Genomic DNA, 27207 nt, shown 5'->3' with positions numbered 1-27207 from the left:
AACATAAATAGGTTTTTATTCTGTGCAGATATATAATTTTTATATAACTTAAGTAATTCATTAGCAATACCGTAATAATTAATAAACAATGATAAACTAATCGGAATATATCAAATCAAGAAGTTTCTGCACCACAGAGGAAAAAAATGACCACAAAAAAAAAATTCCACATGCTGGGAAGGAATGTTAGACCACCATTTATAGGATAAAGGGTTGATATTCAAGATATATATATAGAGAGAGAGAGAGAGAGAGAGAGCACTGTAGCACTGTCCTCTCATTATTCATCAATTTGCTCGAGCAGGCACCAGAAACATCTCACAACAAATTGTGAAACTTGTTGTTACTGTTTTTTTGCATATCAAATATATCATGGGTAGCTTGTCAGGCTTTGTTGTGTGGGCAAGATACTCTCGGTAGCTTGCTGGGCTCTCTGAGAGTGGAGGAGGAATAGAGCGCGGGTCGGCAGTGTGCAAGGCAAACGCCCTACCAGCTGTGCTATCGCTCCAGCCCATGACATATATATGTATAAAGCACTGGTAGAATGCTATAATAACAAATAACCAAATGTCAAATCCCTTTAAAAAAGGGATGAACAGAAAACTTATAGATGGCAAAAAGGTAGATGAAAAAATGCTCTCTATAACCTATTGTCAGGCAAATGCAAATCAAAACGAGATATCTTCTCACATTAGCAAGAGCAACACATATCATGAAGAACAAAAACAGCCAGTATTGGCATGGATGTGGGAAAAAAGGGAGACCATTCATTGCTGGTGGGAATGCCCACTGGGCCAGACATTTTTGTTCATTTAGATTTTTTGTTTTGTTTTGAGTCACTCTAGAGAAGCCTGTGTTCTCTCTTGAACAAATTTCCCTTTCCACTCCTCTCACATCATTCTAAGTAAGTTTCGTGCAATAGAAACTACCTTACTTCAATTTTTAAAAAAGTAATAATAAAAGGGTCAGAGACATTGGCTAATGTGGTAAAAGAAATACATTCAAATATACCCAAACTTTAGCTCCCAGTATGGATGGAATCTTGGCCTGGGGTACAAAACCACATTATAGAAAGTACTTCCTATGAATACTATGATGTCTGTTAATGTCAAATAACATTACCACTTGAATTCTAAATAAAAGATGGTAGCAAAACTTAGGAATGTTATTTCAGAAAAATTAGTTTAACTTTGCCAAACACAGTTTTTCCTAAATTCACAGAAGCCACAGTCTCTGGATCCAAAAACTAATTAAATCAGATGACTATGAAAACCTTTGGGAAAATACATATGAGAATACTCTTTGTTATATGTACCCAAGTGATGAGTTCCTAATGGTGATCATAACTTTTATTTGATCAGTTGTAGCTTGAAAACATGAGACAAGAACAGGTTTCAGCAGACAAAAAGGAATATTTATCTGCATGTATATTTATAACACCAATTCTGTGTTGAGAGAATAGCACCACTTTTGTGTATGTGTCTAGATTTGACCTTCTGCTGGCCTTAGAATCATCTAGTTTATTTTCCTCTGCAGCCAGGTTCTGAAATACTAAACACAGCTGTAGGCAAAGGAAGAGGTTGGTCAAATATTCCACCCAAAGATGCAGTAATAAATGGAAATGGAATTAACGTATGTAAAGTTGAGCAATGTTTGTTTTGGCACCATTTTCTCCCCTCAGTCACTTGCTTGAAAAGTCAGAAAAAAAAAAAAGAAAGAAAGAAAGAAAGAAAGAAAGAAAGAAAGAAAGAAAGAAAGAAAGAAAACCAAAAATAAAAAACAGTGAAAAAAAACAAAACAACAAGGAAAAATAAAAAGGGGGAAAAAAAAAGCTCTCTTGAGGGTGAAATGAAGCTGAGCACCATAAATTTCCTAATGGCCAGAATTACTAGGACATAAAAGATGGAGGAACAATACTAAAAATTGTGTAGGGATACTTGCTTCCAAAAAGGACCTGTGCACCTGTTGATGCATTTTCCAGGCCTTTGAATGATAACAATTTATGAGGCTATTAATACTAAGCCCAAGATTTATCAGATGTGCTGTTTGTCTTGTGGCCAATACAACCTCACAAAATTTGTGTTGCTCTGAGTTAACACGGAACGCTCTGCCAGTGGAGTTATGTGGAGCATTTAAATCGGTTAATCTTACAAGAATGGCGCATTTAGTCTGCCTATTAGTGGAATTCTTCAAGGATTCCTACCAGTTGCAGAACCAGGCTGGAAGGGGCGGTCCATCGCTGGGTGAGGTAAAACGGAGGCAGCAGGGGAGGACAGCAATCTGGAGACGAGACGCTGTTTCTCTAATCCATCCATACCAACCACAGCCAGCGGAGTTTGGCACACCGACAGTGCACGTGTGTGCTGGGGTTCCAGGAACGGCTGTTGCCAAGAGAAAAGCACAGTAGAAAGAAACATGAGACGGGCAATGAGAGAGACACTATGAGCGAGATGTCAACAAATTAAGTTCATCAGTTCAGAGACATAATAAACGGTGTGAAGGAAAAAAGAAAAAAAAAACAGAAAGGGAGAGAAAAAAAAAAGAGGCAGTCAATAAATTCATTCAACAGATGTTTTCATACCAGAACCAGGACCTGTCTGGCTGGGCAAGGACGGGGTGATGGCAGGAGACCTGACAGTTGAGCTGATTGAAAGAAACAGACCTTTAACCTCCAGGGGAACGTTTCTTCGGCTTCCTATCTTGCTATGAACATTTTGAATATGGTTCTTACCATGGAGGGCATCTCAGCTGAAAGGTAAAACTATCAGTGAGCTCAATTCTAAAAGTCCTAGATTAAATTTATTTCAGGAATAATGTGAATAAGGGCTGGAGCAATAGCACAGCGGTAGAGCGTTTGCTTTGCACGCAGCCAACATGATCGACCTGAGTTCGATTCCTCTGCCCCTCTTGGAGAGCCCAGCAAGCTACTGAGAGTATCTTGCCCGCACGGCAGAGCCTGGCAAGCTACTCGTGATGTATTTGATATGCCAAACACAGTAACAACAAAGTCTCCAATGGAGATGTTACTGGGCCCGCTCGAGCAAATCGATGAACAACGGGAGGACAGAATGTGAATTAAATTTATTTAAAAAAACCTTTAAAACCACCAACTCAGTAGCTCTAGTATGACAACTTTCATTCTTCATTATTCAGGGATCACCCACTATGAGTGAGTGATCCCTGAGAATCATAAACGTTTGTTGGAAGAATCTTAATAGCACAACAGTTGTTAACTTCTTTCATAAAGTATTAAGTACATTCTCAGAGATTTAACAATGGGATCAATCTTCATACTTCTCAAGTTATTGACTCAAAGAATGAGATTGGGGAAGTATGTGGAAGCAACACCTAGTCCAGTCTACAAAAAAGACTATCTCTACAACATAGTTAAGCTACACATTTAACTATCAATATTATACAGTATTTCCTTTCTTCAGCAAATTCATAACTTCTCAGTTTTTCTTATTTTATTTTGTGTTCACAATAAACATGAAAAATATCTGAATACTGCTTTAAAAAAAAAGATGATCGTCACCATCACATATCATTGAGAAGTAAATGGATATTTCCAAAGATTCAAGTTCCTCAACTTTAATTTCAATACTCTTCTAATTCCTTTAAAAACTGCACATGTTCTTCATCTTTAATGCACATAGTTACCATTTACCTTTTTAAGACTTGAAGTAAGCATTAACCCTGTACAAGAAGTTTCAACATTCTTCTAAGTTTAACCACCAGAACACAACCTATATTACACACTCATTTTACATTGCTAGCACAAGGCTTGGAACTCTGTACCATAATAAAAGTACTTAGTGAGTATGCTAAATTTTATCTAATATAATTACATTGAATGCATATTCAGCAGTTGTTATGTTATAATAATTTCTCTAAGTTAACATTACACACAAACTTTAAACTTAAAACATGATGAACAGAGTGATAGTACAGTGATAAGGCATATGTCTTGCACAGGTTGACCTGGGTTTAATCTCTGCCACCACATATGCTCTCCCAAGCCCCGATATGAGTGATCCCTGGGCACAATGCCAGGAGTAAGGCCTGAGCACCACTGAGTGTTGCCTCAAAACAAAACAAAACATAGAAAGATTGCATTTATCTGGGGGATAAAAAGTAACAAAGTATGAGATTAATACCCAAGAATAGCTGAGATCAGCACCAGGAGGATTACTCCATAACTTAGAGGCCAGCCGGGTATCCTAGAGGAAAGGGCAGTTCAGATAGAGAAGGGAGCACCAAATAAAGGATGTTTGGAGGATCCTCCCAGGAGGGGAGATGCATGTCGAAAGTAGACTATGGACTGAACATGTTTGCCACTCAATGCCTCTTTTGCAGACCACAACACCCAAAAGGAGAGAGAGAAAACAGGGGATTGCCCTGCCACAGAGACGGGGGGTTGGGGGGATGGGGGTGGGAGGGATATTATCCATGGTGGTGGAAAATGGGCACTGGTGGAGGGATGGGTATCTGATCATTGTATAATTGAAACCAAAGCACAAAAAATTATAAATTTACAACTGTAAAAAAAATAAAATAAAATAAAGGGGAAAAAAGAGAGTGATAATTATAAATATATAGTTATAGATCTTAGGGAAATATTTTCCAACTTAGAATAGAAAGCCATTCCAAGTTAACTTTAAGGTATGTTGTAATTCATGTATCTGTATGTTAGTACTTCTGTTTTGTCCTGCAAAATAATTCTTCCAACAAACATTTTGAAGACATTTGCCATATACTCAGTCTTTGTGTTTGTTTTACTTATTAGGATGGCTTGGTCAGGGAATAATTCTAATTTAATTGACTTTTATAAGAGTTGAACTATCTTGCTTTCTTGAGCATCTCCGTGTTAAATGTCCAGAGAATGCAACAGTAAACCTAGCAAAAACAAATTCAGTCCTTTCATTCAAAGATCTCAAAGAAAATACAATAAACAACCAGAAATCTGACAGTTTTTATTGGGATAAAGTTAGATTTTGCATATGTGATTTAAAATGTGGGAGAAAAATTATAACTGGGCATTTACAATATTAATCGTGTCTGTCTCTTCCTACTCTGAAATATTCTTTGACCGTCATTTAAAATAATTGAAAAAGTTTCTTCATGATCACACTACTTCTATGACCAACCTGTTCACTCCCTTCCTATCAGCAAGAAATGGGCACAAAAAGTCTCTAGAGATAAACTAAAGTTTGTAGACCCTTCTGAGCCTATCACTTGGAATCTGCTTGATTGGAAGCCAATGATATTTCCAGCCTTAGAATTTATTCTATTCCTTTGCCAGTTTTTAACCAAAATGCTATTTACAATATAAAAACATCATTCACATAGCTGTATTTTGACTTTTGTAGACTCTTGGTACTCACTGAGGATCCTTCAACGATAAAAAATTAAAATGACATGTTATACTTATATTGGCATATATTGTATTTATTATGATGATGTCATTGTTAAAATACTCTGTTTTACTGTGATAAAAATTTTTAATTTAAACCTTCTGTGATTCACTAAAGACCAATCGGCTCTGGGCACTGAATCTATTATCTAGTAATCATTACTGTCTAGTGATCATGGTCCCAATCATTTGTGCTTCTACCAATCTACCTTTTACTTTTCATGGAGCCTCTGAAGTTTCACATCCAAACGTGTACATATCCTACAAGTTCCACTTTAGGTTTTACACGGAAGTGCTTTTGAGCTCCATTAAATGTGTTTTTCCTTTCCATTAAATTCTCATCACACTTTTTCATTTTCCCTGCTATCATCTTTATACATTGAAAGCACGGCATGAAGTAACAATTTACTGAACCCATGCTCTATGCCAGGCACTCTGTTGCTGAGATTAGTCTTTTCAGTCCTTACTGTGCAATGAGGATACAGATACCAAACAGATATAAGTATAGCAGAATTAAAATACAAGTTTTTAATAGGAAAATACAGGTAGCATAAAAACCTATAAAAATAAGTTCCTATGTGGAGGTTGAGGGAATTTTATTTTTTAAAAAGTAGGTTTCATTTGAGACATAAAATATAATTTGGAATTAGGCAGGCTAAAAGGGAGACAAGTGTTATATGTACTCATACATGTTTGTACATACGTTTGATGCGTATATGTAGATTTACATAAGCCATCTTTATATATTAAAATGATTTTTGCACATATTTAGATCTAATATATATGTGAAGTCACATCTTGCTATGTTTAGTCTCTTACTGTATGTTTTTTTGAGGGCGTCGCACCCTGCTGTGCTCACTTCTGACTCTGTGCTCAGGATCACTCCTGGTGGGCTCCAGGATTGACATGGGATGCCAGGAATTTCGTCCAGGTTGGCAATGTACAAGGCAAGCTCCGTACTCCCTGTGATATTGCTCTGGTCCCACCTTATGCTTTCTTGAAGCTGAATATTTGTATATTAAAAAGATGCAAAATATTTTGGAAAGCTTAAAGCCATGGTCTTTTGCAGTTTTTTAACCATATTTTAAATTACTAGATTTTTTTATCTGTTAATGAATCACTTAATACTATAAGAGGTCTACATTAAAAACACCACCAGTTTTCTTGTTTTATCAGTGGTGCATATTTATTGCCTCACATGGATTATACAGCAACTCTTTAACACACAGTAATATAAGTTTTTAAGTTTTTTAACTTATAAGATTGACAAGTTCCATGCATCATAAATAGAACTTTACAACTAGGAAAGCAACATTCTTCATGGCTAGTCTCTGCTATTAGGAATATGCAAATATAGGAAAAATCAATTAATTATTTTTTTAGTAATTTGGCCAATATTTACTCATCAACACAACTTCACCCAGGTCACAGCCAAATCAGCCAGCGCACCGACAGTGGGGGCCTAGAGAGATCTGCCTCTCAGAGGGAATCAATCCCAAAGCCATCACTCCAACAAGCAAGAGGTCATAGCTCTAGGAAGACCCCCTGGGCTCTCACCCTTGGCTCTCATTTCGTTGATGTAACCCCATCAACAGCCAAGATCCAGAGACTATAAAACCAAGCTCCTGGAGGAGAACAACACAAAGTCTTCTGCCCCGTGCCTGGCTAACCTCACTGGGGCCCCTTGGAGGGGGCGGATTGAGTTTTCCTCTCTGACCTGAGCAGAGCACTGGTAGCTGAAGACCTCCGGGACCCAGCCACAGACACAGCCATGCTGAGATCACTCTCCACATGCTAGGACAAGCCTCACTCATAAAGGAACCTGCAGAGGAAGCCAGGTGTGTGGAACCCAGGGCTGAGATCTCCAAGACTCTCGGCTCGGGACTGGACCTCCTCCACCCAGATCCCTCGTCTTCCAGTAGCTAGACAGTTACACCCACCAACTGCCGTATAACCCCATAAATGGCCAATTTCCAGAGACTATAAAACCAAGCTCCCGGAAGCATGCAGCTGCAAATGTGGCCAGGCGACCTCTTATTATCTAGTTCTCACTCTCAGAGAACCCGGTAGGCTACCAAGAGTATCTGGACCGCATATATGCCTGACTAGGAACACCTGTAAAGGTGATTAGAGGTTTCCCCAAAAGCCTCCATTCCTCTCGGAGAGCCTAGCAAGCTACCAAGAGTATCCCGCCCACACGGCAGAGCCTGGCAAACTACCTGTGGCATACTCGATATGCCAAAAACAGTAACAATGATAGTTCTCATTCCCCTGACTCTGAAAGAGCCCCCAAATATGCCATCGGGCTACACTAGCATGTGGCAAGGATGAATGGAGATGTTACTGGTGCCCGCTGGAGCAAATTGATGAACAACAGGGTTATAGTGATAGTGATAGTGATTACTCATCAATGTAAGATCCCTCCGATATCTATTGTGTATGCATAAGAAAATACTCTTTCTAGGTTTAAGATCACTGTCACTGTCCTCCCATTGTTCATCCATTTGCTCGAGCGGGCCCAGTAATGTCTCCATTGTGACACTTGTTACTGTGTTTGGCATATCGAATACGTCACTGGTAGCTTGCTAGGCTTTGCTGTGTGAGTGAGATACTCTCAGTAGCTTGCCAGGCTCTCCGAGAGGGGCAAAGGAGTTGAACTCGGGGTGGCCATGTTGGCTGCTTGCAAGGCAAACACTTTACCCGCTGTGCTATTGCTCCAGCCCAGGTTTAAGATAAAAAGTGGATTTTGTATGACTTCTGATTTTATGTGTTGACACTCGAATTAAAACATCTAACAAGTTATATAAAGATATCAGCTTTGATTCATCAGTCGTATATTTCCATGAAGTGTTTCCCATGCAGTAGTGTTAATAAATATATGCTAGAAATAAGAATAAAACGGGGAGATACAGTCATGCTTAAAAGCTTATCATAAGGATAATAAAAATAAAGCATATTATAATCATAACATAAATTACCAAAGGTATGGGTAATGAAACACATAAGCATATAGAGACAAGAAAAAGCAATGATCAAAGGACAGTATTCATACTATACCATTTTTAAAAAGAAAAATATAAATTAAATTTAAAATAAATAGTTAAACCTTTTAAGTACTTTACTAGGATAAATTCATAATCACTGGAGCTAAGAGCAGACATGGGACAAAAATAAAATTGGCAGGGGGCACGCCCAATGATATCAGGTCTTACTCTTAGCTCTGAGCTCAGAGACCACTCCTAGTAAGACTTAGGGGACCCTTAGGGGACCATTTGGGGATTCCACGGTTTGAATTCACATTAGTTACATGCAAAAAAATTTTAAAATGCACCCTATCTGCTATACGGTTTCTTCAGCCCTGGTCAAATATTTTTTTTAAACTTTATGTCAAAACAGGACTATGAAAGAGATAAAAATGTATTCACATTCAGAATTTTTGTCTATAATTATAAGCTTTTGCAAATAGGTCATTCTTTTAATGTGTAGGACAAATCATTACAAACTAGTAAGGCACACATTGCCATGGTGCACTCAGGTTCCAAAGTATTAGAGAATCGCAGAATGGCAGGCCACTTTTATTTCAGAGGCTACTACTCCTCACGAAATAAAAGCATCCTTCCTGAGGTTGGAAAATAAAGGTTCTTCTGTTATAGCTGAAACTGATTAAAGTGTATCACTAAGCCTCTGTTTCTTACAAGCCAAAAAAAATGATATAATTTCATCCATGGTAATTTTATGTCCTCAAAGTAGGAAAGCAATTTTTCCTCATATCAAGCAGTTCTAAATGTATTGCTATTAAAATTTAGTTGGAGGAGGTCAGGGGTCAGTACAGAAGTTAAGAGGCAACTCTTACAGGCTGTCCACCCTGTTTGACCTGGATAATTCCAGGCAAGCAGCCCTGGAGGCCCCTGAGTACACCAAGTGTGGCCCCTGTAACCCTGAGCAACTGAATACAGCATCTCAGGCCCTGACAATAAAGCACAGGCCCAGTCAGCCATAAGGACTGGCCCAGGAGCTTCCTGAGCACTGCTTGGTAAGCACAATAAATAAATAAATATTAAATAGATATCCCATTTGTGAATACTACTGGGGATATGCAATGTACATTAAGCAAATAAATATTCAGTCCCCAATTTTTTTTTTGGTAAAATACCTGTTAAATATACAACACTTAGTCTTTTTTTTAAATGCATTTATTAGTTTTTCTTTAATCATGTGATTTAACTGGTGACTGTATTTTGGTTGGTCACTTTCCCCTTTCGAAAAAAATCTCAGGTTTCTAAGATGTGTAAGACAATCTTTTCTTGTATGGAGTGGTCTCAGGCCACTATGATCAAACATTGTTTGTGTTCACCCACTGATAAAAGCTTCCAATTACTTTCACAAAAGTGCCTATTTTGTAAATTTTTTAATGAGGCCTAGTGAGGTATCAGTGTCATGGGCCTGGCCTTCTCGAAGTTGGCATAAGAATTGCCATCGATCTGATGGCTAGGAGTAGATCTTGAGTTTCTCTTCTATTAAAAAGTACAATGTTGTTGCTTAATGAAATATTTATTTTCGGGTGACTTACTAATGGAGATTGTGAGTTGATAAAGCCCTTGGGTTAAGGGGATTTCAAATTTCTGTTTTGGTTTTTGTTTTAAGTAGCAGAGATATGGGGGGTTGTTTCTGTTTGGTTTGGTTTGGCTTTCCCATACTCAGGGGTCTATTTTACAGCTTCTGGGTTTTCTGTTTGCTCTAGATGGTTACAATCATTTGTTTTCAAACATGTGAGTGGTTAGTAAATGTGTGCTATATAATGAATACAATAACAAAATTTCAGCATAAAAAAGAGATAAATAACTATTTAAACAATCAAATTTATTGGATCCACTTTAATGAAAGATATGACTAAGGTAAAAGGATGAAACAGATCATGGGAAAATAATTAGAAAAATATACTTTCCCCCTTAAAACTCTATTTCTAAAGCCATTTTAAAAAAGAATATGGTTTTCCTTGTTGGTCTTAAAAGCAAATTTAATTTTCTTTTGGGTTCTTAGTGTTTTGAATTTCAGAAGTCTTGCTTTTATAGCAGAAAATTAGAATCATAAATATCCCTAGAGGTTATCTTGTAAGATGCCAGGGGCTAATGAGAACTTACATGTTCCAAAGTCTTTGTATTATTCAGCATGGGTGTAGAAATATTGGCTAATTTTAGATATTTTTAAGGCTAAACATGCATGTTAATAATTTAAAGTACCCGTTAAGTAGAAAATAAATTTAAAGTAGACAACGCATTTTATAAAAGCAGCAAAGCTGAGAAACAATCAATCTAAAAATAGAGAAAATAATACATTGAAAAAGCTGAACAAATACAATTCACAGAATAACATTCTAGAAACAAATGCCCATATATCACTAAACACAGCTGATATAAATGTACTCAATTTACTAGTTAAACTAAGACAAATTAAATTTAAAAAGTAAAAAGGCTATATCCTTTGGCAGAATCAGATTAAATTAAGTTTCTATGAAGACATTTATGGAAAACTCGAACAACAACAACAAAAAGGAGTAAAGCTTTTGTACAGTCATATTAAAAACATACAAAATAGAAATGGAGGGAATATTAGAAACTATTTATGGGCACATATAAAATAACACAAAAGTTCAATTCACTGAACTTCAATTCACTAAAGATAACACTACTAAACTTAAAAAATATATATATGTATAATATATGCATAGAATATACATACATAGAATATACATAAGAATAAACATAATATATAGGAACATAAATATGTAAAAAAAACACTGACATTTCTCATTCAAGTCACCTTATGGAAAGAGGTTATAGCAAATTTATAACAAAACAATTGATAGGCCTCTATGACATGTTCACCAGCTTGAGGATATGCAGAATTTTGTAGAAAATAAACACATTTTCTTTTAAGCATGCATGTAATAATTACAGAATTGCCTGCTATGTTAAAGCAGTGTGAACAAGTTTATATGACCTTAAAAATTAAATAAATTCTAATGTCTGCTATGATATAAGTGAACCATGAAGAAATTATGCACATGAGAAAACCAAGTCTCATAGGACATATATTATTAATCCACATATATGTTGTGCCTATGCCGACAGAAGTCAAATTATTAGGAAAAAAAGTATGATGAACATTATTTGAGACTGAAAAGAGAAAGAATTGATTCTAGTTCAATGAGTTAGTATTTTAATTTGAGAAAGTGAAGTTCTAGAGAGGAATTATGGTGAGAATTGTTTATGCTAATATATTGAGTCACTGAATTGTATATCTGAAAGTTACTGAGGGGGCTAGAGGTATAGTACAGCAAGTATGGTGCTTACCTTGCATGAAGCTGAAACTGTTTCAGTCCCTGGCATCACGCATATGGTCCCCCAGGCACTGCCAGGAGTTATATTCCTGAGCACAGAACCAGGATTGATCTTTAAGCACCTTCGGGTGTGCCCCCCAAGCCACACAAACACACACACAAACACACACACGCACTCACACACAAATACAAGTGTGCATGCAGATTAAAATGGCAAGGTTTTTTTTTGAGTGTGTATATACTATTGAAAAATTTAAATTATATTTATATACAGTATAGCCACACATACTGACCACATAACATATATGTACATGCATATATATGTTTATATATACACACACACATATATATATGAGGTAAACAAAAAGATACCCTTCATTTTGTGGTAGTCAGTACTGATAGTTTTCCCAAATTTCAGTTTTTCTGAAACAGTCCAACTCAATTAATTGTTTCTATCTCAATAACAACAATAACAAAATCAGTTTTATCAACAGAAAAGATAGATAAGAAGAATAGATAAGTGGAAAACCAAAAGTTTATCTTGAGCAAAACAAGAATTTCTTGTTCACTTTCACCACTACTTTTCAAAAATAATTTTGAGAGTCCTGGCTAGTACAGTTAGGCAAGGAACAACATAAAATGAATCGAGATGGATAAGAAAAAAAAACTAGCACTATTTTCATATGACATAACAATATACTCAAAAAAACTTAGAGACTCCATAAAAACAGTTAAAAATAATTAATGAATTTTAAAAAATGGGAAGGTACAAAATTAATATACATATATTTAATTTGTATACACAATGAATGAAATGGAAATTAGAAAACATTCTTATTCAAATCTGGGTCCAAAAAAGTTACAGTTCTTGGGAGAAAACTAAACAGAGAAGGGGAAGGACCTATGTACCCCAAACCATAGGACATTATTAAGAGAAATAGAAAACAAATAACTGCATGTAAATGGATTGAAAGAATAAGCATCATTAAGATAGCCATGTTGTAGAAATATACAAAAATAAAGCAATCGCTTACAAAATGCCAATGTAATCCTCAAGGAACTAGAACAAACCTAAAATTTATGTGGAAACATTTAATGACTAAAAAACAAAAGTACTGAGAGAAAAACAAAAGAGAAAGACATCATGCTCCCCAACTTCAATCTATATTAACAAGAAACATCAAGTAAAACATTATGTTATTGTAACAAAAATAAGCACATCAAATAAAGCAACAGAGAGACCAAATATAAATCCTCACACATAGGGATGTCTAATCTATAAAAAAGGAACCAAGAACATACAAAGAAGAAAGGTACAAATACCTCTTTAACCCACAGCACTGGGAAAATTGGACAGCCACATTCCAAAAATATATGAACCAGATCACAATTTAATACCATCTACAAAAATTAAAGTGAAATAAAGACTTGGATATTGGATTTAGAGCTCTAAGACACATAAAAGGAAATAAAGGTGACACACTCCGAGACCCCAATATCACAGGATATCACAATATCAATATTTGGAAAAAACACCTTAAGCAAGAAAACAAAACCATGAATAAACAAAATGACACTACATGAAAGTCTAACAGCTTTTCCGTAGCAAAAGAATCTACCACCGAATACAAAAGGCTAGAGTGGTGCTTGGGAGAAGATATTTGCGAAGCATCTTACAGGGATTGATAGGCAGCATATATAAGAAATTAATTCCCTCTGCACCAAAACAGAAATCCATTGAAGCCTGGGCACAGTTCGAAGATGTAATTCGGCAGCTGAGAACTTGGCTTGCATGAAAGTTCAATAACATGCACATAACAACTCCCAACCTTATTTTAAAATTTCTTTTTCTAGAAAGCGTCATTGATTGGAGTATTGTTGACTTAAAAAAAATGCGGTCAACATGCCCATGGGAGTACTTAAAACTAGACTCCTTTGAGCTGGGCTGGGGTAGATGCAAGTGTGTTCAGCTCCCTGGGAACAGGTAAGGAAGCTGGGACTTTATGAGGCCAATTCTCCGGACCCTGAAGTCTCCAATGACCTGTTGAGGACAGTCTCTTCTTAAAGCAAGCTGAGAGCCATTCTGAGTCATTTTACTTTTGGTATATTTTGGACTGCACATGGCAGTGCATGGGGGTCATTCCTGGTGGTACTCCGAGGACCCTTTGTGGTGCTGGGGATGGAATGAGGATTTAACTGCGCACCTTAATATTGACAAGGACCTTAATATAACCCAAGTTTTGAAAGGGATCCCAGCATCTCCAAGGTCGTGTCAGGTGGGCACTCAGGCAGGCAGTGTGCAAAATTGCACCCCCCCCCCCCCCCCGCCCACGATGTTCGAGAGAACAGTGCATATACACAAAGAAAACAACATCCACGAGGCACTGTACCCCTGCAATTTTCAATGTGATGGGAGTTTTCACTGCAAAGCAAAAGTGGTCAAAGTCTCCCTTCCAGGTGAACCTCCCAGAAAAACAGACTCTGTGGGACCTAGCTCCAGAAGGGAAGAGGAAAAAGACAACACTTCTCCTCGTCCTGAAGGCCTTGAGCAGCCTCATGTGGCAATATTTTTAGGCGTTTCTTTAACATGAAAACACTAGGGTTGTCTAAGCAAGGAAGGCATGCGAAGAACTACGGATTGAGGCGTCACAACTGCTCCCAAGGCAAAGCTGAATCAGGCCCTGCGTGAGGCATGTGGAGTAGCTTCCGGCTCTTCAGGAGATGGAGGCCTCAGAGCAGAGGCCGGAGGGGATGAGAAACCAATCAAACACAGCGGCCAGAAAAGGCCCACCCCCGGTTGCAAAGTGGATGCTTGCAGGCAAAGTAGAGCCCAGCAGACGTGGAACTGTGGTCACTTCCTACAGGGGAGACCCAGACCTTCTCACAGAGTGTTGGTAGCACTGAGCAGAACTCTTCTGCAAAGATCTTCCTCATTCAAAGTAGTGATTGGTCTGTGCAGCCTCAGGCCAGAGAAGCTGGCCGCCTGGAGGCGTTTTTTGGATCTCTGGCCATAGACTCTGCTTCTTATTAATATTCACTTCAAGGGCAATAAGGGATTTGTGCTTCTCAGAGAAATGCTCAAACTGAAGCTTTTTGCATCTTGGAAAAACATATTGCTGACCCTAAGCACTTCAAATCCTCATGTTTAGCAACTCGGAACAGCACATCTTTTGCCAAATCTTGGTGTTCTCAGTTTGCATAGAACCAAGAGTTGTGAGCAACTTCTGGTAAACCACATGCAGGAGCTCACTTGGTTTGACGCTCTAGAGGTGCACATCCTTCTCCCACACCTATTATCTTGTGCTGCCTAATTGTGTTCTTGACTCATAGCACAGCGGTAGGGCGTTTGCCTTGCATGCAGCCAACATGGCTGACCTGAGTTCGATTCCTCCGCCCCTCTCGGAGAACCCAGCAAGCTACCGAGAGTATCTCGCCCGCAAGGCAGAGCCTGGCAAGCTACCCATGATGTATTCGATATGCCAAACACAGTAACAACAAAGTCTCCAATGGAGGCGTTACTGGGCCCGCTCGAGCAAATCGATGAACAACGGGAGGACAGTGACAGTGACTCATTTTATTAATGGGGTGATTTTGGAAACACCAGCACTCTTTCCTCTGCAGAAACTGCTTTTGACCAATTTTCCGGTAGTTTTACAAAAGCTCCGGATATGTGCTATGTCTGTTAGGCCATAGACCCTTGATTTCATCCATTCTGGGTCTAGTTCAGAGTCAGCCTGACACCAAGGGCATGAGCTGGATTTCTAGCCCTGCAGATCATCTAAAGGCTGATGGGAGCGACCTACAATGAGCATTGAGCTAGATGTGCTTTCCAGGCTTGGGTTCTAAAACCAACCAAGTTCTGCAGCATCACAGAATCTCACTGTAGACCTTCAATGCCTGCCTCTCCTCTGGGCCTTTGATGCCCCTGGCATCGAATTTTCACCATGTTCTCAACATCTCTCATCAGAGCACCAAGACAATAAGTCAATGGTTGCAAGTTTGCATCTCATTTGGTGAAGGCAGGCTAAAATTTCCACCTATAAAAAAAATGTTCGGGGCTGGAGCAATAGCACAGCAGGTAGGACATTTGCCTTGCATGCGGCAGACTTGGTTCGACTTCCAGCATTTCATACATTCCCCTGAGCACCGCCAGGAGTAATACCTGATTGCAGAGCCAGGAGTAACCCTTGTGCGTCACCCGGTGTGACCCCAAAAAAATATCCTAGGAGCTGTAGTGATAGTACAACCAGTAGAGTACTTGTCTTGCACATGGGCTAATGAGTTTTGATTCTTGACACTCCATATGTCCCCCCAAAAATTGCCAGGAGTAATTTCTGAGTAAAATTTTGAGCCAGGAGTAACCCCTGCAGTGTGGTCTAAAATCCAAACTAAAAAAAATAAGTCCTAAGGTTGTCATGTATGGCATGGACAGTATAGGTAATACCTGACTCTGCATATTTGAAAGGTAAAAAAATATTGAAGCTCTGACGCATACTATAGCATAAAGGAACCCATAAAACCATTATGCTAATTGAAAGAGTCAAAAAGACCATCTATTGTGTAATCCTGTTTACATAAAAGGTCTAGAGTAGACAAGTTTATGAAGACAGAAAGCAAATTAGTGGTTGCCTGGAGTTGAGACAAGACAGTGGGCAATTATTGCCAATGGGCACAGTTTCTTTCGGGGATGACGCAAAATGTTCTAAAAATGAACTGTGTTGGGGGTTGCACAACTGTGTGACTGTACCCAAATCATTGAATTAAAGTGAGTCTTTGCAGGCAGGAGGTAGTACAGCATGCATCTCAGCTTGTGTTTGTGTCTGCATGTTTTCCCTGAACCCTGGAGGGTACTGCAGGTCTCTAGCAGCATCCTCTGGGTCTTGCATCCAACCCGTCTGGTTGGCCAATTATCACCATGGGCCCTAGGGTTGTCTTAGAACCACTTGGGAGCCCTCACTCCCCACCCCAAGTAAAAAATTGAAATAAAAATGTGTACATAAATTCCTTATGAATTAATAGCGTTAAGATCCTTTGTACTCATATTATAACAGTTATTTTAAACGTTTTTTCCATTATGATTCACATCAGATGGTTGACTTAGGGCAAAGGTTAGTGCTGCAGAGGCTCAGAGCCCTGAAGGTGTTCTCAGTCAACAAGGCCTGGGGCTAAATGCAAGGGTCCAGGCAGCAGTGCAGTGGTGCTATCTCCAGAGCCCTAGCCATCATTTCTTAATTTTTAGTTTGAGGTACACAATGTAACATATAATACACAAATTAGTGGTATACTTACATAATTTATTTTTAAATTTTATGTATTTATATTTTATACCTTTAGATGTAGACCAGTTTGTAAGCGTACATGCTCAAATATTTTTGCTGCTCTTGCTACAAAGAGAACAAAACTGTGAGTTACTGTGCAGTCTTGGGAAAGTGGGATGCACATTTACTAAGTTAAAATGTTACTAAGACTGGGGTTCCCAGGTATGCAGGATCCGTGGCCGAGATCTCCAAGCCTGGTCGGATCAGGACTGGATCTCCTCCATCTAGCTCCCCAGTTTTCCAGTAGCTTGGCAGTCACACCCACAAATTGCCCCCGGCAGCATATAATCTCATCAACGGCCAAGATCCAGGGACTATAAATAAAGTTCCCAGAAGTGAGTGATGCAGCATTTCCTGGAGCAAGTGACTGTGAATCTCTTACACTCTAGCCCACTGATGTACCTAAAGTAGCATACATTTGTTTGGCTTTATCATACTTGCTTGTATTCTCTTATATACGGGCTTAAATGGCTTCAGAATGAAATACAACAAACTTCACACACTTCCCTCTTTTTGTGGTGGGAAGATGCTTGCTGATGGGGTGGATGTTTGAATATTATCTGTAATGAACTATTGTGAACTACTTTATGAAAATAAAATGTATAAAACTTTAAAAAAAGACTAGATGTTTTTGAATAAACACATCAGGTTGATTTGTGTAGCCTCACTGCCATAGTACTTCTGGATTTTAATTTGCAAGTGGCCCATAGTTGACAAGAATTGGATTGACAATTTGTGCTTCCCAGCAGAGTGCCTGTTTCTCACCAACCGGCTTCCAGGGCCAGGATGGCCTCCTGCAGGGAAGGGCAGGAGCGACGTGCACACATGGTTCCTTCCATGGATTCACTGTTTCCTTCCATGGAGTCAGTTCAGCCCCAACTCTCCTAATTCCAAACAAGAGTCTTTCTACCATATTCTTTCATGTCAGCGAACAATATGCCAAACATCATGAAGGGACTGTGAAATTGAGTACATAAAATACCTTCCGTTTCAAATTATGAGGAATTTATAAACAGCTGGACTCACATCACAGGGTGATAAGTAGCTGAACACGACAGTCTTTAGCTAAAGCATTGCCAACAAAATCAGAGGGAATTGGTTTCAAGTGTAACCACTGATTTATATGGGGGCACAGGAGGAGGTGCATGGTGTGTAGTTAACTAGTGGTGCTTGATTGAGGCTCAGAGGTTTAATACAGCTGAATCTCTTTAACAATATTATTCCTCAGTTGGTAGAATTTTAGTAAGTGTTACTACCTATTCACAGAAAGCTTCCTTGCAATTAGTGATATGCTTAGATAAGAGTTTCAGTGGGGAAAATGATAATTCAGTTACAAGTCGCATTTATACCTGTGAATGGTTGGATGATTTAGAAATTTTTAAAAATCTAGTCACTTTGCAGTACTTTTGGAAAAGAACTGTTTTAAATAAACCAAGGAGGATTTTATCTCATTGTGGAATACAAAATAGACCACACTGAATTTTTGAAGTTAAATAAGTGGTGCAAAATGAGCAATTTCTTTCACAATAAAAAAGAAACAAGTTATATTTTGTTCCTTTATTTGCTTTTCAGCTTTTAAATTTTTACCATTGTCTGTAGAAAAAATAAAGTTGAAGAGAACAGGTTGAACTTATTTTAATTACATAACAGCCCAGAGGAAGATGAAATTGTGCAATGGCCTAAACTAGCATCCTCTGTCTGGTTAGTAGCCAATGAACAGTACAGCATGAACAATAGAGCTCTGGTCTAGAAATAATAGCCTAAAGGTAAAGAGCGGGAAATCAGAGGGAGTTTAGTTTGACTATGATAAATTTCTTGAGCATTTCCTTTATTCCTCCCTCTTGATAATTAGAGTCCAGATATAAAACAAGTCATAATGAAAGAGATGACAAGTAATATAAATCACTGCTACTTGAGACACAAGAATTAGATGGATTTATCTTGAATAGGTATTCTCAGTCTAGGATTGCTGGAAAAATTCTATTGGATATACCTCCCTGAAATTGTGTGCAAAATTGTATGAGTATGTACATCTGTGAAATTCCTAGAGACTCAGCCCATAACTTCACCAAAGAGATCCCCAATTTTAAAAAATTGTGAATTACAACTCTAAGGGGAAAAATGCATTAACTTGCCATAATATCTCATTGAGTTTAATTATATATTTATTAGTAATAAATCTATAGTAATGGCCATATGCCTCAAATAAATTATTTTTGAAATTCATGGATTCAAATATACCACAGGTTGAGTCAAGTGAATAGGATTGTAACTTGCAGAATCATGCATAAAGGTTTATACTTACATCTATAAGCGCAGTGAAGCACCTTAATAAACACATTAAGACTATAGCACATTTTCCGTTTAGCCTCCAGAACCATTTTTTGCATGTATAAATTACCAAAACATCACCCTCTAGAAACTATGTGGATTTATGTTCCAATTTACCCTTTCTCTCAAAGTATGAATGGATCAAAGGCAAGAACTGAACTAGAAGCTAGTTAATGTTAATTCCCCACAGAAACATTTTGGTAACAAAAAATAAAAGAGGGGAATAATACTAATTTAACCTGTGCTCCTTTAAGCTTCTAAACATAAGCATTCTCCTTCAAAAAACAAAAGTTGTCCTTTTGAACTGTACAAGTGTTCAATGAAGTACAAGCTCAACCTACATCATGTAAAGAAGTATTTTAATAGATTAACATTGCAGTTTAAACATGAAAACTGCTCTCTACAACTGGATTTTTAATAATAATCCTAGGCTACATTCACTAGGATTCATTTAATGTACCTCAAAACACTATTTTGATTTGGGAAATAAACCATTTGTAAACATTTCCTCAGAGCTAGATCTTACTCTCACAAAAGGTACCATAACTAAAAATAACCCTATTTTTTAAAGTTAAAAATGAAACAACACACTTTCTTGATTTTGATGAAATAAAAATAATAAATTAATTTTTTCATTCACATATTACATCAAACGTTTGCTAGATGTTGAGTATGATATTTGAAACTTAAGTTGTAAACAAAACAATAAGTTCCCTGTGGGAAAACAATATAGTAAGATAAATGTTTGCCAAGATTCTGCACAAACATACAAGACCAACTGGGGTAAAGACTATAAAAATGGTGATGGCATAGAGTTTAAGTGAATCTATAAATGCTTCTTCAAGGAAGGCATCTCTGAACCAAAAGATGGAGGTTAAATGTAAAGGAACTCAGCAGACAAAGATGAAGAAGAAATTTCTTAGTGGAGGAAACAGAATATTCTGGTGGTTCTGTGAAGTACCATAAAATCAGGAACATGACAATTCTTAAGAAAGGGATTCTGGTTCTGGAACAGATGAAGGTATTGGTAGATTGAGACCAGGCAGGATTTGTGTCCTATCAAAGAGATGCAGTCTTAGTAGTTAAAACAATGGAAATAAGTAAACTTACTTGTGAAATTGGCAAAAACTGGACATATATTTTTTAATGATTAAATGATAAGGATAGCTGTATGTTTTTCTAGGATAGGTAGCTTATCTTCAATCACCTTCCTAAGAGAAAACTAAAATAAAACATTTACAACAGCCTGGGGCTCAGAGTGAAAATGTTTTGGTATAAACTCCAGCCTTACAATCTTATAAATATAAAGGTTAGGGAAACTTTACTTAGTATACTGGAGCATCTTTATAAAATAAAGAAGTAAAAATGTTTATGTGTCAGTCATATTTTCATAAAAGTTAAATGATAGAGCTGCAAAAGGATAATCTAAAGTATTGTATTTTAAACTTAAATATTTTATTTTTCTATTCATAGGAGAAGGAAGTGAATTATTAATAATATGCCACTATTTTGTGCGTGTGTGTGTGTGTGTGTGTGTGTGTGTGTGTGTCTGCACGTGCTACACCTGACAGTCATCAGGAATTACTCCAGGCTCTTTGCTTAGGTGAGTCCTGATAGAGTTAGGGGACCATACACAGTGCTAGGGATCAAACCACATTCAAGTCTATTGCCTTATTCCCTGTACTTTATCTTCAATAATATGCCATTTTTAATAAGTTTTATTCACGGTCACAATCACAATCATCCTGTTGTTTGTTGATTGCCTCGAGCAGGCACCAGTAACATCTCTTTCTCCTAGCCCTGAGATTTTAAAAGAGCCATATTCAATGCTCTTTCAGGGTTAGGAGAATGAGACCCATCATTGTTTCTGGTATTTGGCATATTGAGTACGACACGGGAAGTTTGCCAGACTCTGCCGTGCGGAGACTTCCAGAAGTTGCAGCCGAAGACCTCCAGAAGTTTTATTACTTTTTTTTAAAAAAAAGTTGACTCTATTTATTAGTAAAATGCCATGTAGCATGTTATCACTCCAATCATCAGCTTTCTTTCTGGTTTTCTTGATGGTTGTGAAGTCCAAAGACTGTTAAATAGTGCTCAATTCCAGCAACCATCAAATGCAGATAGCTTCAGATTCCATGCTCATATGACACTTTCTATGAATTACATGTAATTTTTATAAATTTGTTTTATTGAATTTTACTAAAATCCTATATTAATACAGCTCCTTATATTAATACCCTGCATGATTATTAGGATTTTTAGACAAAGCTTCTTATATCTATTATGATGTCTCTACCCTATATCTTTTAATGATATTTCTGGATTATTATCATTATTTATTCTCATGGGTCACTAATTTTTATCAGCTCACATGTAATATTTATCACCAAACTATAATCTATCTGCTTTGCATGCAAGAGAACTGGTTTCAATACCCAGTGATGCATGGTTCCCCAAGCATGTCAGGCATGATTCTTAAGAACTGAAACTTAAGAACTAACCCCTAAGCACCAATGTGTTTGATTCCCAGTAACCTCCCCTGAAATTTCTATTGAAAATACTCCATTCATAATATCAGCGATAGCACAGTGGTAGGGCGTTTGCCTTGCATGCAGCCAACATGGCCAACCCGAGTTCTATTCCTCTGCCCCTCTCGGAGAGCCTGGCAAGCTACCGAGAGTATCTCGTCCACACGGCAGAGCCTGGCAAGCTCCCTGTGACATATTCAATATGCCAAACACAGTAACAACAAAGTCTCCAATGGAGACGTTACTGGGCCCGCTCGAGCAAATCCGAACAACTGGAGGGCCTTTACCTTTTACCTTTTACCATAGTATCAGCATATAATATGCAACAATTCTGGATAAGACGTTTTAAATGGTTATATTGGAGGGGCCAGGGAAATAGCACAGATGTCCGGGCAAATGCTTTGCATGCACAGGGTTTCAGTTTGAGCCATTGCACTGCATGACTGAGGGGCCCTTTAAGGTATGTTCTGATGATTCCCACAGCCACAGGATAATGTAGGGCTGCATCCTCTGACTAAGAAACTGTACACACTTGGCTGAGTATTACCAGAAATGTCCGTTTTGTCCCTGAGCCTTTTTGGCAGAGTCCCCACACAAGTAGTGATTATATCTTATCACAAAACTTACTTTATAGTTTATTTATAACAGATCAGTGAACCCATAGTAATTTATATTTACTTGAGTGAGTTTTTGTCTGCTTTCTTTTTCAGTGAAAAACAAAATAGGATTGGGCTAGAAGGAAAGGGTACTTGCCTTACCTACTTGGGTTTGATCCCCATCACCCCTTATGGTTCCGAGTCCCACCAGGAGTGTACCTGAGCACAGAGTCAGGAATATGTCCTGAGCACAGCTGGATGTGGCCCCCAAAACAAAACAAAACAGCATTATTTGTTCACAGCCTGAGTAAAGGCTAAAAGATTTATCATTATTATTAGTGGTGAGTTTGCTATTAATTATAGTTGGACATTTTTTTTTTGTTTGGGAGCCATAAGCAGTGGTGCTCAGGGGTCAATTCTGGGCATCTTTGGGTTGCCCCTACTCAGTGCCAGGTATTGAGACAGGGTTGGCCCCAGATAAGGCAAGAGCCTTAACACTTGTAATATTTCTCTGGCCCATAACTGGAAATTTTAAATGAAGGTTTTAGCGAATAATAAACATTTTTAATTAGCAGGAGAATTTTATAAATTTAAAGAATGGGCAAATATGAAATATAATAGTTCTCTGTAGTTCTATTAGTATTTAGTGATTCCATCTGCCATCCTCTCATCATTATTTAGGAGTTGAGTTTGAAATGAGGCTGATAGAGAGTACATTAGGAGAAGAAACCAAGTGTCTGATTAAAGAGCTTTTAAACTTTTAAACCATTTTAAGGATTTATAACTTTATTCTGGAGACAGTGAGTACTAATAAATGTCTTATGGGTAGAAGAGCTTGATTATGTCTGCATTTGGAGGGAATTAATTCTTCCATTTTAGTTGAATGGGAATTTAAAGACTACTTGGTTAATGGATGAGTCATGACAGTGAGCCATGGGTGATCCTTCATCCTGCCCAACATCCTGCCTATCTTGCTGAACTTTTATATTGATTGTTTCCATTGTATTTATTCGGTGAAGGAATAAAAAGTAGAAGTTCTGGTAATATCTGAAGAATGAGATGGCAAAGATGAAAAATGAAGAAATAATTTTGCTCTCTGTTTGTTCTGAATATCCCCAAATCTACAGGTGGCCAGTACTTCGGGAAAGGGTGAAAGAGCTTTGCTGGAGATTTAGGGGAGTCTCATTTCTGACAGAATATCATTAATGACAAAAGGAATTCAAAGTACCTTTGCCACTCTTGGTTTTAAGTTTTCAGACTCCGCGAGGCAATGACCAATGTATGTGCAGTAGTGTTAGGCAAGGAGGGTCACAGTAGGTGTTGCTGGTTCTCAAGTGAGTGTAGACATGTGGTAGGACTCCCTCTAGGTTAACCAAGAAGTTCTTGAGAAGTGTGGAACCAAATTCTTGTTTCAAACCTCAGGTTCATCAGTATATTACAGTAGATGCTAATGTGACCTAATAGAAATCATTGACCCTGACCAGTCACATTTTTCAAATGCCCGCAATGAATCATAGCAGCAGACACAGGCAAAAGTCTCTAATGCAGTTGACAGAGTGAATCAGTACAACCAGTGGTGAGTTGAAGAGAGAAAGATGTACCCATGAAATATTTATAACATAACTTGATTAATTGGAAAGATAATCTCTACTGAGGGCAGCCAAAAGCAATGATGAGGAGCAAGGACTCTGAAATCAGACTCTGGGTTTACTGGCTGTGCAATAATGGGCAAATTCCTTGACTCTGTGAAATCATGTTGCCCCACTTTTAAATTTTAAATAACAATAGTACCTATTTCATAGTGAGTGTGTCAAAATTAAATGTAATAGTTCACTGAAAATAGAACAGTGCTCAGCATGTTCTAAGCTCTGAGGAAATAGTACTATAATATCAGCAGAAAGCATGTAAATTATGAATAAAAATTATTCATTGTAGAGCCCTATTTTTATTTGTATACAAAGTTGAAATGTATGTTATATGACTGTTACTTTAATGTTTTATTTTCTTATTTATTTATTTTTTTTGCTTTTTGAGTCATACCCGGCAATGCTCAGGGGTTACTCCTGGCTCTGCACTCAGAAATTACTCCTGGCGGTGCTGGGGGACCATATGGGATCCTGGGAATCGAACTCGAAATGGCCATATGCAAGGCAAACTCCCTACCTGTTGTGCTATCCCTCTAGCCCCTAGTTTAAATTGTTAATGTATATAAATATAACATGAATATACATGTGTATACTTGATTAGTCTTTGCTACCAAAGAGTAAAGAGTAAGACTTTTTGCTATATTTCAAGTGCTCTTTGTTGTTATTTAAATTCAAGTGATTTTCCTTATTCTGGTCAAAACACATAATTTTCTTTCTTTCTTTTTTTTATTAGTGAAGCACCATGGAGTACAGTTGTAGATTTACAAATCTTTGTGCTTGGGTTTCGGTCATACAATGATCAAATACCCATCCCTCCACCAGTGCCCATTTTCCACCACCATGGATAATATCCCCCCCATCACCCACTTCCCACCCTGCCTCTGTGGCAGGGCATTCCCTTTTGTTCTCTCTCTCCTTTTGGGTGTTGTGGTCTGCAAAAGAGGCATTGAGTGGCAAACATGTTCAGTCCATAGTCTTCTTTCAACATGCATCTCCCCTCCTGGGAGGATCCTTCAACCACCCTTTATTTGGTGCTCCCTTCTCTATCTGACCTGCCCTTTCCCCTAGAATACCTGGCTGGCCTCTTAGCTAAAACACATAATTTTCTAATTTAGTTATTTAACCAAAGATAATTTGATGCATTTTTAAATTTTCAACTAAGTATATCAGTTATCTCTTAGATGAATCATTACAACCATGGAGACCAACTGTAACCAATATGCTAATTCTTTTTTTTTCTTTTTTCTTTTTGGTGGTGCTCAGGGCTTACTACTGGCTCATGAACTCAGAATTACTACTGGTGGTGCTCGGGGGACCATATGGAATGCTGAGAATTGAACTCCGGTCAGCTGTGTACAAGGCAAACGTCCTACCCACTATGCTATTGCTCTAGCCTCAATATGCTTGTTCTTAATGGGCGAATATTCCGGTTATTTGAACTCCTTTAGGCTTTATTTTTTTCTACCATAATAGTTATGTAAATATAAGTATGTATCAATATATGTCTATATATTTATATTGTATTTTTATGTATATCAATGCATATTGTATAAACATGTAAAACAATAGTTTTGATATAATATTAGAAACATATTTATGTTACAAATAATTATACACATAAAAATAAAATATTAGCAAATTGTGAGCGAGAATATTCAGAATTTTTCTTCTTTGGTGGCTCCTGAAAAAACAGGTCTGTCTAGGAGGACTCTGAAAGACCCTACAGAAAGTTTTAGGATGTGAAAAAAATTGAAATAAAGGCATCTAAGTTAGTTCTCTGTTGCATGAAATTCTTTAATTTCCCATTTTTTGTTTTGTTCACTATCAGATTCCTCAGTAAAATCATATATAAATTCTCAGTAAATATTCATTGAATAAAGTAATCAGACTATTTGCAGTTTCCAAAGCTAAGACATGTTTAAAAGTTTAATCTGGTTAAAGCATTTTACCAAAGAGAAAATTTCACATGCAAAAGCGAGTTGTTCATAATATATACTCAAAACATCTGAAATCAAAATAAAGTGCTTTTCTTTTTGTTTCGGGGGAGCATCAATGCTATCCTTTAAATTACATATGTGTACTTTAATCCATGCTTTGTGGATGTAGAACAGTGTTCCTCAAAGTGGGTGATACTGACTTCTGGGATCTTCTGCTCTTATCCAGGGAGGTAGTAGTGGCCTTGGATGCAATTGAGACAGTTCTTTCTGTTTGTTCACTAAAAAAAAGATAGGTTTCCTGCAGAGTGGTGTAGAGGGAGAGGATGTGGGGAAGAAAAAGAGAGAGAGGAAGGACCATATCCAAATCTACATGGAATTTTCGTTTTGTTTTGTAAAAGCTTTTGTATACTGTCTTTGACCAAAAGTTGTGTTTTCATGGCCAGTGACCATACTAACTGGGAGGATATGGAAACATAAATTGATGCATAGTCCTCCCCTCTACCTACCACTTTCATGTCTTTAAGATCTTACTTCCCAGTACTCCATTATTGGCCAGAATATCTCACTGTTCATATTTTTCCATGGCCCATCTCCCATTACTATGACTCACTGTGACTTCTATTCCTCTCAGATTACTTCTATTTTTTTTCCCTTTCCACATTCAGCATAAATTCTACTATTTATCACCATATGCCTTTGAAAGGAGAGTGCTTCTTTAGTTACTCCCTAATTCTTTAACTTACTGAACAATATCACTCTTAGATTTCTCTATTTTTAAAAATTAATTTGCAAAGTGCTGCTAGAGAAACCCATATGGATACAGAAAGTGAACACAGAAATGGTGCCCTTCATTAAAAATTGAGTCTTCAGCCTCAGCTGGCCTCTGTAGTCAGCCGAACAATCTATCTATGTGTCCCAAGTCCCTTTCCTCCCTCTTTCTTCCTAGCAACCCTTCCCAATCCCCATCATTCTCAGTAAACCCTTGACCCCACTCAACAAATGACCTCACCTTCTACTTCACAAAGGAAATAGAAGCCAACAGACAGCAACTCCCTCAACTTCCTGCCCCCGCCTCTACATTCTTATCAGCACCCACAT

General features: G+C 37.7%; 1 protein-coding gene across 1 annotated transcript in view; it reads right to left on the bottom strand.

Moving 5' to 3' along the window:
- The window catches only part of HDAC9 (histone deacetylase 9), a 1023935-nt gene that overhangs the window by 301304 nt on the left and 695424 nt on the right, over positions 1-27207 (bottom strand). The window contains exon 14 of the mRNA XM_056118063.1: positions 2204-2381. Coding sequence (XP_055974038.1) covers positions 2204-2381 — 178 coding nt within the window. The remainder of the gene's footprint in view (positions 1-2203; positions 2382-27207) is intronic.

The sequence above is a fragment of the Sorex fumeus genome, unplaced genomic scaffold (assembly GCF_029834395.1).
Source record: "Sorex fumeus unplaced genomic scaffold, SorFum_2.1 ptg000037l, whole genome shotgun sequence".
In the NCBI taxonomy this organism is placed as follows: Eukaryota; Metazoa; Chordata; class Mammalia; order Eulipotyphla; family Soricidae; genus Sorex; species Sorex fumeus.
Note: the sequence above shows the minus strand (reverse complement) of the source record. Positions and strands in the feature narration are given on the sequence as shown.